At 39.9% G+C, this 13446-nt stretch overlaps 1 protein-coding gene across 3 annotated transcripts in view; it reads right to left on the reverse strand.

Annotated features, from left to right (window-relative positions):
- Window positions 1-80: 80 nt before the first annotated feature.
- LOC136844934 (uncharacterized) overlaps window positions 81-13446 on the reverse strand; it is a 28386-nt gene continuing 15020 nt past the window's right edge. The window contains exons 1-5 of one of the 3 annotated variants that reach the window (XM_067114311.1): window positions 8894-9046; window positions 6135-6851; window positions 4214-4348; window positions 3822-4004; window positions 81-3593 (exon numbers count right to left, since the gene is read on the reverse strand). In XM_067114311.1, coding sequence (XP_066970412.1) covers window positions 3084-3593; window positions 3822-4004; window positions 4214-4348; window positions 6135-6851; window positions 8894-8896 — 1548 coding nt within the window. In that variant the 5' untranslated portion in view covers window positions 8897-9046 and the 3' untranslated portion in view covers window positions 81-3083. Of the gene's footprint in view, window positions 3594-3821; window positions 4005-4213; window positions 4349-6134; window positions 6852-6975; window positions 7364-8893; window positions 9047-13446 lie in introns of those variants that run through there. The other 2 variants (XM_067114332.1, XM_067114321.1) reach the window with 2 other exon arrangements.

Here is a 13446-nt window from a genome sequence, read left to right on the forward strand (position 1 = left end):
TGACCAGACACTGAAGGATTCAGCCAATTCTTGAGGTGGAGAGAGAGGAACTCAAATAATATTCTATAGACTAGCTATCATACTTTTCTCTCTGTTTATTATTTGTTCTTCTTTATTTTTTCCCAACATAACACTGCCCAATTATGTCATTGCGCCGAGGCCATATTACCTTTCATAAAGCTTCACTTTTGCAAAAGTTTGTGGCGCTTACCACTTGTATCCTACGCCAATTTCTCATTAATTGCAACTCAATTATAAATATCAATGAGGCCCTATAGGACATCCTCCTTAAAGAATCCTTGCAAGGATGTGCCTGCCATCCCCATGCTTCGAACAAGGTGCCTAAGAGAGAACCAATTTCCAAAGTAAGAATAAGGGTACAACCTCACTGAAGTAAAACGATTATAAACATGTCAACAACTTGTCACACACAAATTACAGACAGGTTGAATACAATTCAGTGACTTGTCGGTACCAGTTTCTGAAGTCCCAAGACTTAAGGGTACGACCTCACTGCTGTAAAACATTAACACATGCCAACAACTTGTCATACACAAATCACATACAGGTTGAATACATGTCAGTGACTTGTTGGTAGCCCTAACCAGTGCTTTATATGATTTCCAAGCATTTGACATAAGCTCGTTCTACACTTACATTGACTTGTTTTTAACTCGTTGACTTGTTTCCAACTTGTTTGTGATACGTGAGCAATAACCTACCAGCGTATTTACAACATGTTTCTCTGAAATGTGGAAGCACCCTATTGCATGTCAGAAAATGCCTTATAGTCAAGGAGATAAAGAAAAATTGGGGAATTTAGTCTCAGTAATGTGTACCTTTTCTGAGGTGATGAAACATAGCTTATTCTATGTCATTAAAATTTTGGTGGTATTTCTGTGTTCATCTACTTTTGCCCGATATAGTAAATTTTTATATTTTGCATTTTCTAAATAAATATACACACCGAGTGGATTACTTTCTCATCAAGTTGCACATCCCCATCCCAACACACTCATTAAAGTTATGGGGAGATGAGCCATCTCAAGCGGCCACATGCACCTAGCCAGCAAACCAAGCACAGGAAATGCTAGCATACTGCATATACTCATCAGGATGTGTGCCTAAGAGCCCACAGGAGGATGAGATGGGAGCATTCCTCTTGTGCAAGTGGGTATGTGCAGGAGAACCTACCCTGTCAGAAGTATGTACACCACACACAGGCGACCTTCTAACCTTGCTCATCTCCAAAGAAGGAGAACTGGGGTTAGAAGCCCACCTGCACCTCTTACATGAGGCCTTAGACTTCCCTTTCTTCTTCATGCTGTCCCTTGAAGCTCCTCCATCGCATAAATTACCTCTATGCGGTGGAGGAGCTTCAAGGGACAGGGCAGAAAATGAAGGCGATTATGAGTAGGAAAAAGACAATGAAGAGCACAATGAGGATGAAAACTGACTGTGTTTCTTCCCTCTTTTCTCAAAAGCCAGCTGGCCTTCCACACCAGATGGTTGGTCAATGTCAGAACCAAAGATATCAGGAAATCTACTAACTAAAGGATCAGCTAATGCAAGACCTACGGTAACAGAAGGATCCCCCTTCATCACAGTGGTTGCAAACACGGGAGATGCTCATACAACATCAGTGGCAGACATCACACAGGGTACAGGCTTAAGAGCGAATTGCGTTTTCACCTTCGCCCAAAGCATTAAGGAACATCTTTAAGGAAGGGCTGCCTGCAATATTCAAGGTAAGCCAAATCCTTTTCAATTAGTCAAGAAACATCTTGTTCACTCTGGGAACACCATCATCATCATCATCATCATCACCATCATCAACGAAGAAAAACTGCTAGAGGAACGCTAATCACAGCTGTGCCTCCATCTCCTGAGGAAAGGGCATGGACAGGACTCTCAAGGGCAGGAGAGCAAACCTATGTGAGGAAACTCTTTCAGGAGGTGGCAAAGGAATATAAACCAGTGGAAGGAAAGATCTAGATGGATCCACTAGCATCCCTTGGAGTATACCAACCCCATCAAAAGTGGCAAACATCTTTTGTCTTCCTTCCTCCATTTCCCAAACTTTTCATAATCAGAAGAGGACCAATCTGCATATTCCTCACAAAGAGAAGAAAGACCACAAACTTTTCCCTACCATAAAAACAATGATTGTTAGTCTACCGAGATGAGAGACATGAAATGACCACACAGCCATCCACGTCCCTCACACTTGCTTTGCTCATTTCTTCTTCAATTAACGAAAAACAGACAACAAAGATATCAAAACAAAAAATGCCCACATTTCTTAAGGTAACAACACGAAAAGCAGCAAGCTACTCATCCACATTCAACAGTACCACTATAGTCATCCAAATGAAGTGATGCATCTACCTCAATGACAGCCAAAGAAATAGTGACCAGACAACATGGGGAGGGTAGAGGGAATTCAAACCCCATCTACACCCTAGCAAACTCTCGTTTCCAAGTTCAAGAGGTGGTCTAGCACGTGGTACAGTACAACCCAAACTGACATTACTGGTCAGCATCCCAGCCTGAAACAAAGGCCTCATTTCTGCCACAGGAACACTGTAGGGTAAATTTCCAAATACCTCACTAAGTTTCAACAAATCTGATGGATACTAATGGACAGGATTTTTAAATAATACACCTAAGAACATTCTAATAGAAAGCCTGGAAATAAATCAGTTTCAGCAGCCCTCAACTTTACCATTTTTTTAGTTGTGTCCTTTTTACAAGGCATCAGTAAAGTCAAGTACAGTTTTCTCCATTTTCAGATATCTCAAGACTTAGTCCCAACAATGGCTAGAATCACAAACATGTTCAAAGATGAGAATCTCTCTGACAATGAACATTTTTTATTCTTGCAAGCAAAGAGATAGCGATATCCTAGATTACTAATATTCTGACATAAATGAACTTAATTATTGATGTATTTAAATCAACACTTTCGATATGCTATCGAACTAATTTACCTTTGTTTCTAACTGAACAGGCTACAGTAACTTCAGTTTCCTAATGAACAGGATATACTATACTGCCTCCCAACCAAACTATTTGAAATCAAATTACCTGGCAAGAGCGACTTTGGTAGGTAATACCAAACCACACTGGCTAACCATAATATCCTTTATATCCTCCGACCAGTGAATGGCGTCACTCAGTATGTCCATACCTTCTATCACATTGCCCAACTGTTCACCATAGTTTATCAGACATGGACCCGTATGGATACCAATCAGTGGTGGTGTCCTGGATGAATTCAAGAGCCATACTGCCCCATTGTTGCTTGGGATGACATAGCGCCTGTCCAGACAATGATCTGCTACATCCCCACTTACTGCTTCTGATATCTGGTAACCACACACAGCTCGTTCCCAAAGCTGTCCTTTGTTAGCTATTTGCAAGGGAGTTCCTGAATAGCTGCCTCCACGGCCACCTGTGAAGTGTTCATGAATGTTATAGTATTTTCCATTGTCAGTAAGAAGGATGAAGACTCTTCCAACTGACAATCCTTTGGTCTCTAAGTCCAGGAAGACTGTACTTTTAGAGATGGCTAGGCCCAGAACGTCTTCGTACTGATGAAAGAAAAGGAATTTATATAAAAAATTATAGATAACATTCCTCTATAATTTTAGAAAAATCATTTCCATTACCTAATGCAATAACAATCTCTCTCTCTCTCTCTCTCTCTCTCTCTCTCTCTCTCTCTCTCTCTCTCTCTCTCTCTCTACACTATAGTGACCACATTATGAACAGTTTGTTTTCAATTAATGACAACTCTTATGACCACAAAGAATAAATACCTGTATATAATAGGCCTTGGGGATAGGTTCATCTTCGTCTTGTAAACTCTTTAGGAGCAGCTCTCCATTTTCAATAGTGATTTTGGCAGACCTCCTTTCATTATCTTTTTCCCGGAGAGCAAAGACTCGTCCTTCCTCTATTAGATTTTTTACAGGGGTGCTCATTTCCCAGAGCCCTATAGCCTAAGATGATGGGAAACAATGGCGTTATGCGTAATATTAATACCCAGAGCTATGTAGTCTAAGGTGATGGACACAAAATGGTTGTTAGGGATATTGACTTTCACTAAAAATTTTATCCAATACTGGTTTAAATAAAAAATGCCATTGGTGTGAATTTTACAGGGTTAAAAGTTGAGACCAATGGATAAAAAAAATCCATTCCCACCAACCGTTACTTGGCTTGAAAGATCCATCTTGCTTGCAGCAGCAACTGTAATAGGGATGGGATGGAAAGCCTCTTCTCCAGGTTCATGGAGCAGGAATTTCATAAGGTTGCTGTGAAACCTTTCAGATACCTTCAGTTCCTGTAAATTGTACTCAAATTAATGAACAGAAACAACATCCAAGTCAATATTGTGTTTACATAAATATCAAAGGACTTCAGTCAGTACTATATTTTCACACTATCCAAATGTAATTCTTGTATCACTATTGCTACTGTGATCTGTAAAACAAACAGCCTAAATTTATCTTAGCCCACCATCATCACAGCACCAATAACAGCTTGGTCAGACTTACAGGAAATTACACAGGTTGGTCAGATTTGTAGATATACTGTACTTGACCAATTAAAATTCTTTTCAACAAATGAAGTCTTTACTATATGATACCACTACTGGCCATAATTTTCCACAATATCACTGATGACTATAATTTCTACTATCATGTATTATATATACACTGTAATGCATCTAAATCTGGAGTCACTATCCATTACTGATTTACACAAGTTTTAACTTTTGTCTATGGCCAACCAACTATTTATTGCTAAAAGAATCCTTCTTTCATTTATGTAAAACTTTACTCGCATAAGAAACATTACCATAATAATGTCAATGTAGACTAGCGATATATACTGGTTTATGTTTAGGAAACAGTGCGTTACAGAGAACACTCAAGACAAGAAACATTACCGTCATAATGCCAATGCAAACTAGCAGTATACTGGCTTAGGTTTAGGAAACAGTGCAGTAAAGAGCACACACAAGAATAAATCATTCACCACAGGAATAAAACTCATCACCTAAAATCAGTGCTGCTTGATAAACCTTAAAAACATTATGAGCTGGTCAGGGGACGATTCCAAGTTTACATTAATGAAATACAAGAAACAAACAGGTAACACCCATGAAGTTGCGTTAAAGTTTGACGAATGTGAGATACATTACCCTTTATGGCAACGCCATCCTGCAAGTATAATATAACCTCAAACAGAGGGTTACAGAGGCCTTAAGAGGTACACGGCAAACCAAAAAGTACCGAGAAAATGTAGATCTCTGCTGTCTAGCCAGGCACTAGGGTACTTTCAGCCATTTTGCTCCTGATTGTGAAAAGAGGGGTTTGGAGTGGTTGGAAAGCAAGATAGATCAGAAAATAGAGATGAAACGAGGTTGGTCAGTGACTGAAGAAAGGAAGCAGGAATGAAGGTCATGTAAAAGGCTGAAGTGGATGCAGTCCGGAGGTGGAGGGACCTGTTGCAATGCCTAGAGTGCACCACGAGGGGAACACTACACCTTTACTGGGAAGGACAAGGTGAAGATCAAAATATTTTACAGATGATACTGATAACTAGCATCATAATTTGTGGTAAAAGCTTTTATACTGGGACAGGTATATCAGCACATTTTTAAAGGGGGTTTTGGATAATACATTAAAGCTGGGTGGACTGGTCAGCAGCTTTTATGGACTCTTGATATCTTTAGATTAAATTCCCCTTAATTGTTCTCCTTCATTTTATTCCCCTCAGTACCTTACTATGCTGGTACCTACTCGTTTCCTCAGGTATTCAAGGCCTTTTCAACATTTTCTTAATATTCTTCTATATCTTATCAGTTTTAACTGTAATCAATGCAATATTCAGAGATTTTCACTTCAATATATTTGATCCAGTTGCATCTAATTTTAGGCCATATTTTATCCTTGACACACAGCTGCCTCCCTCCACACGCCACATACCTCTTTCCTGGATTATAAACATAATCTGGGTGTTGTTTTACCTTTGAATAACAAATAACAAAAGGAAGGCAAGATTTTTCTCTAAATAATACTAAACAGAAACAATTTCAAATCTGGCTTATCAACAGGACATACCTTGTTTCTTCTTTGAAGCTGATTATCCTCTCTGGCCACATATTCTTTAAAATTTTCTGTCCACTCTCTGACTACCAAGTTGATTTGCTCCGTTTCATCAACAACAGCACAAGCGTCTTGCAAAGTTGAAGCAGAGTCCAGTACCTTCCTTGCAGATATAAGTTTTTCTTCGTTCTTCAGTATATCTTTCAAAGAGTCTTTCAACTTGAGACGAGCATTGCTGGATTTCTGGTGATGCTCATCGATCTTAGATATCAGTTTTTTAATAAGTGCAGCGACGTCTTCACCGAGGTGGCGTTTCAGGGTCGAAAGACTTTTCTGAAGTTGTTCCTCACCCTTCATAAGCCTTTCGACATCTTCCTTCGTGCGCTTAAGGTCCGCCATTACTTCTTCGTTACTCTTGCAAACCTCCTCTTTGAAACCATCGATTCTTCCCTGGTACCTGGCGTTCATCTTGCTCCCTCGTTTACTGGGTTTTCTTTTCACAGATAAAATAGACTTGATGCAGTCAATGAGTGCATGATTGATCATTAACTCTTCTGCTGACTTTGCCTTAAATTCTTTACGGCATTTGAAACAAGCCTTCTTATCTTGGGCAATGAGGACATCAATACACTCACTGCAAAAATGATGGGAGCAGGGTAGGTTGCGAGGGCGCCTTGTATCATCGTTGAACAGCTGACAGCAGACACCACAAAAGGCCGGGTTTGGAACAGACTGACAAAGATATAGTTATGTATTAGTACACGGGTAAAAATAACACAAGATATAGTTGTGTATTAGTACATGGATATAAACAACACACGCGTTTATGCGTATTTATGACAATTTTTTGACCTACCTCATGGCACTTCCCTTCTGGAAAAGGCTGTTACCAGAACGGCGTAGCTCTAGTTTATCAGCGAGTCTCCTAGGCCACTAGCCATTCTTTGCGCCACCTGACACTGGTACTTCTGCAGCTGAGTGAACTCGTCGACGGCTTATTTACCGTCCCATTATGCAACCGCTTCACTGATCTCTCATTTCGTCTTCAGAGAGACATTCCCTCAAGCATTACTCCCTTTATTTGACCCTCTTACTTCCTGAATTCATGACTACCCTGCAAAATGTCTGCGGCACCTCAGTATTTACTTTCGTTTCACCAAACCTATAATTTCACCATCCCGGGGAGAGAGAGAGAGAGAGAGAGAGAGAGAGAGAGAGAGAGAGGTGGGTGGGGGGTGTTCTTACTGCAAGGTGGAACAGTAACAATAAAGCGTTTTTGTTTTACCTTCACTAAACCTGACATTTCTGAGGGGGAGAGGACGGGAGTGAAGGGGAGGGGAGGGGAGGGGAGAGAATAGAGATAGAATAAGAATGGTGGGGAATGAATAAGAGAATGAATAGAGAGAGAGAGAGAGAGAGAGAGAGAGAGAGAACGGGGGTGGGTGTCTTACTGCAAGGTGGAACAGTAACAGCAGAGCATTTTTTTGTATAACCTTCACTAAACCTGATATATCTGATGGGGGAGGGCGAGAGGACGGGAGTGAAGGGGATGGGAGGGAATGGAGATAAAAGAGGAGTGGTAAGGAACAGATAAGAGAGGAGGGAGAAGGGACAGAGATGAGAGTGGGAAGGTCTGATTTATGAAAATTAGGCTGTAATGCCAAGCACTGGGAAGCTCTCAACCATTCAACCCTCAAGCTGATGAGAAGTACTTGAGAGAGAGAGAGAGAGAGAGAGAGAGAGAGAGAGAGAGAGAGAGAGAGAGAGATAAAATGGCAACCCATAAAAGTTGAAGAAGTCCACGTGAATTTAAATTCTTTTTTTTTTTTATCATAGGAACACATGGTTTCAGTAGGTAACTTCATCTCTCTCTCTCTCTCTCTCTCTCTCTCTCTCTCTCTCTCTCTCTCTCTCTCTCTCACACACACACACACGGGATACATATTAATTTTCTACTCGCCCTCCTTCGTCGAAGGAGAAGCCATTATCAGCAAGGACCACACAGTCAGCTCTTCCTGATAATGCATATCACAAGACAACGCTGTCTTTATCGTGCTTGCTACGATACTCGATTTTTTTTCCCGTTATTCACTCAGTGATCTTGAGGACACCTTCATCACTTACTAAGTGCTCTCGAGTGGTTTTTAACGTTTCTGTTAACCATCTGCAACATAAATTCATCACAACTAGATGTGTCGATGCTACACTTCTTGCAAGCTTCCCTGAACCACACCAAAATTATGCGATTAGTGAGGTTTATTGAAGTTACGGCAGCCCTGAACTGAAAATCGCTCTTCATTGACCTATATGGGGTTACGTTCTGGGTAGCTAATTAAACTTACGACACTCACCACGGCGTATGCAGTATTTAAACCTATAACACTCATCGTGACGTTTATTTAAACCTGTGACAGTCACTGTAACGTTTATTTAAACCTATGACAGTCACTGTGACGTTTATTTAAACCTATGACAGTCACTGTGACGTTTATTTAAACCTATGATAGTCACTGTGACGTTTATTTAAACCTATGATAGTCACCGTGACGTTTATTCAAACCTATGACAGTCACCATGGCGTATATTTAAACCTATGACACTCGTAACCAATTGGTTCTTAGCCACGTAAAATAAGTGTAATCCTTCGGGCCAGCCCTAGGAGAGCTGTTAATCAGCTCAGTGGTCTGGTAAAACTAAGCTATACTTACTTACCACGGCGTATATTTAAAACCATGATACTCACCATGGCGTATATTTAAACCTACGACACTCACCATGACGTGTGTATGTCCGGTTATATGACACACCAAGACGCAGTTGGGTCTTCGGAGCTAAAACTTCTGACGGCTGATCCCTGGGAGAGACACTCGCTCAGTAGATGCGCGTCAGAACAGACTCGGTAACAGTGGTTTCGTCTTCGGTCCCGTTATCACTATCGGCAGTGTTGCCAGATGCTTCTGAGATAAAAAGTCAGGCATCGACTTACAAAAGGACACACACAATATACATACGTACACACACACACACACACACACACATATATATATATATATATATATATATATATATATATATATATATATATATATATATATATATATATATATATGTTTAGCTTAAAACCGCTTTCTGGTGTTTATCTTAATTTTAGCTTAGCCACTGTTTTGTTACGTGACTGTATTTCTTATAAATATTAGCTATTTTAGCAAAATTTTAGTATTACATAATTTCATTGTAGCCCTGATGATGGGAAGGGATTCCCAAAGTGCCGTGTAAACGAAAAGCAGAAATGATTTCCGGTTCTTCTAGCTTCATATATATATATATATATATATATATATATATATATATATATATATATATATATATATATATATATATATATATATATATATATATATATATATATATATATATATATATATATATATATATATATATATATATATATATATCTAATGTTCTCAAGGAGAAGTCTGCAGTTATCTCATCCTCTGAAGCAATTGGCAACGGAAATACTAGAGTTCAAGCGTATCCTTTGCCGGAGTGTGAAGGGATTCTTCAATGATAAATGTCACTCATGAAACAAACTGGAACGTCTTATCCTGTAAATCAGAAACTTTATAACATACGTAATCAATAATCGCCTGACGTAATCCGTATATTTATATATTGCCCCCAGTGGACTTGAGCCCAACTTGTTTCTTGCTTAAATTTGCACTTGTATTTTAACAATTTATTGACATTTTCATCTATTTATCTAACAATTTTCTTTTTTTTAATAGCTGGTGTCTTTCTTTTATGTTTCCTATTGCTTTCTGTTACATCTCTCAAGTGAACACCATATTCGGTGAAAGCTTGAATTTGAAGTCAGGCCCATGTAACCTTGTTCCATATGAATAGGTTTCATGTCCTGAATAATAATAATAATAATAATAATAATAATAATAAATAGACATGAGAAAAACCCTCTCAACAATTGCTGTGCTGAGGGGTAAACCAGTAAAGTACGAACTGACATCTACAGGGGTCAAATCTCCGTAGCCAAATTTTACCCGGCGCATTCTCAGAATAACAAACTTATACCTAAAAACGACGTAATTTTTTTTTTTTTTGGTCAGACATCCCCTTCGCCAGCATGTTTTACCCGACACTTTCCACATCGATTTCCAACCTCAAGTAAATCGCACACTTCCTCCTTAGCCAACTGTCACAACAGTAGCTCTTGGACAGTGGCTTGACTTGACTTGGCTGGACCGTAAGAGGTGCTTGATATAGTTCATTCTCATGCCACTTACAAGTGCCTTCGTCATTCCGATATATTACTTCGGTTAGACAATCACGATATCGGTTTTGAATTCCAGGTTTCTTCTCAGTTCGTAGAACAGAACAGAATATAGAATTTTGGCCAAATGCCAAGCGCTGGGGCCTATGAGGTCATTCAGCTCTGAAAGAGAAATTGGCAGCAAGAAGGCTTGAGAGGTGTAACAGGAGGAAAACCTAGCAGTTACACTATGAAACAGTTGTAGAGAGGGTGGTTAGTCAGAATATGAACGGTGGTACAGTAAAAGGAAGGAAAGAGGTTGCAATTGGGGACCGAAGGGACGCTGCAAAGACCCTTAAATAATGCCTACAGTGCACCACATGAAGTGCACTGACAACTCTATTCCGCTTAGGGGTTTCTCAGTTCATGTCACTGTAAAACTTTCCTCCAAGCTTGTAAGTCAATCGACTGCCAAAGTTTTTCTGTTTACTCAGATTTTCGTGAACTTTCTGAAGGAATGTCTGGTTTGGAAGGATCTTGATTTGTTTACTCAGATTTTCGTGAACTTTCTGATGGAATGTCTGGTTTGGAAGGATCTTGATTTGTTTACTCAGATTTTCGTGAACTTTCCGGTTTGGAAGGATCTTGATTTGGCTGCTTGAAATGCAGCATTCAACGACTCAAAATTATGAATTATTGGGAGTGCAAAAGCAAAGTACAGACCGTTAAATTTCAACACAGCTTCCTTTGAGGAACGTGTGTACTACAGTTTCCATGTACTATGGTACAGGGACTGGCCTTCAGCTCTACCAATTGCCTTATTATTTCGTTCCTAATTTCTCATATTGCTCTTCTCGTGTAAATTGTGGCATGTTTTTCCTGGAAACCGTTAGTGTATGGGTCTTGGGGAAATAGGAAAAGGAAGAGGAAACTTTGAAACAGGGCAGAATAGGTCAGATTCTTTTTTTTTTTTTTAATCATAAGTAGGACAACCGTATTTGAAAAGGAGAGATTGTCCATAAAAGCATATTCCTTGCAACTCTGTATACGTGGGTGTCACGGAAAACTGTTTAAGAGAGAGAGAGAGAGAGAGAGAGAGAGAGAGAGAGAGAGAGAGAGAGAGAGAGAATTGTTATATGTGTCTGCGTTTATTAAAGCATATCGCTTGTTAAAACTATACATGAAAGACATAAGTAGAGAGAGAGAGAGAGAGAGAGAGAGAGAGAGAGAGAGAGAGAGAGAGAGAGAGAGAGAGAGAGAGAATTTGTGTTATGTCTGCGTTTATTAAAGCAAATCGCTTGTTAAAACTATACATGAAAGATATAAACATAAGTAGAGAGAGAGAGAGAGAGAGAGAGAGAGAGAGAGAGAGAGAGAGAGAGAGAGAGAGAGAGTACGGTTCATTGTCGTTAGCCAGCGCAGTCTTTTTCGCCTTGGCATTTCTGCTGGTAGACCTAATGAAGTAGAAAGTGAGATTTCCTCACTGGTTTATTCTTGGACCACAAAGAAATTTTATGATAAGATAAAAGAATGACGCACCAAAGTTTTCAGGTTCAGCGAAAAATAAAATTGGCAATTTCTATATAAAGGATTCCATCTTTTCTTCCCATGGGCTTTTCTTTTCAAGGTTACATGTGTTGTTATGACGTTTTATCTATTAGATCTCCTTTCTCTACACATTACTATCCAGTAATCTCATCGTATTTCAAAGCAATATTTCAGTCTATAAAGGTCCACTTTATGATCATTTGCATAACCATCATCCATATAAACTCCCATGAAAGCTCTCTCGGTCTATTTAACCACTTATTAAATGCAGCAGCGAGGGGTCCTATGACTTTTTCCTGAGAGAACTTTACAAGGATTGTTTCCTGGAAGAATCTTACAAGGATTTGCCAGCCATCCCCATGCTTCCCACAAGGTGCTTAGGAAAGGAACCAATTCCTGAGGTCCCATGACTAAGGGTACGACTTTACTGAAAAAAAAAAAGTATACCTTAGTTTTACCAGACCACTGAGCTGATTAACAGCTCTCCTAGGACATTAACACATGTCAACAATTGTCACACACATATCACATTCAGGTAGCAAATTCCGAAGTCGCTAGACTAAGGGTAGGACCTCACTTCAGTAACACGATCATAAACACTTCACCAACTTGCCACACAAATCACACACAGGTTGAATACAAGTTAATGACTTGTCAGCAGCTCTAACCAGTGCTTCACGTAATTTCCGAGCACTTGCCATAGGTTCATTTTACAATTACAGTCGTTGAATTGTTTCTAACTTGCTCGTGATATTTGTGCGATAAGCTACAAAATGCATCTGGGAATTGTTTTACAGAAATGTGGGATCACTCTAAGGCATGTCAGCAAGCGCCTTACTGACAAGGAGGCAAAAAATAAAAAATTATGCATTTGAGAGTTCAGTAAAGTAAAACACTTTGGAGATACCAAAAAACTGTTTATTCTTACTTATTCCAATTTTGGTGGCATTTCTATGTACGGTACTTTTGCCAGATATAGTTTACTATAGATTTTAGGCAGGCATGCCAAGCACTGGGGCAACTAAGGCCATTCAGCGGTGAAACGGAAATTGACAGTAAAAGACTCGAAAGGTGTAACAGGAGGAAAACCTCGCAGTTGCACTGTGAATCAATCTTAGGAGAGGGTGGGCCGTAAGATGGCAGAAAGAGAACATGAACGGAGGTACAGTAAAAGGAATGAAAGCAGTTGCAGCTAGGGGCAGAAGGGACGCTGCAAAGACCCTAAGTAATGCCTACATTGCACCGCATGAGGTGCACTGACGGACAGCCCTAACGAGAAGACTGTGTGCTTGTGATCTTGCAAGTGCAGAGTGAACAGGTTGTTCATGCCCATCCCCACACACTCCTTAAATGTAGGGGGAGAGGTGCTGTTCTGAGCCCCAAACACACTTAGCCAGAATACCAAGCGCATGAAGGGCTAGCATAATGCATATACTCGGCAGGATGTTGGCCCGAGAGTCCACGGGAGAGAGCGGTCCTCTTGCATCAGTGGGCATGTGTAGGAGAGACCGCTCC

This window comes from Macrobrachium rosenbergii, chromosome 2, assembly GCF_040412425.1.
Source record: "Macrobrachium rosenbergii isolate ZJJX-2024 chromosome 2, ASM4041242v1, whole genome shotgun sequence".
Taxonomy (NCBI): Eukaryota; Metazoa; Arthropoda; class Malacostraca; order Decapoda; family Palaemonidae; genus Macrobrachium; species Macrobrachium rosenbergii.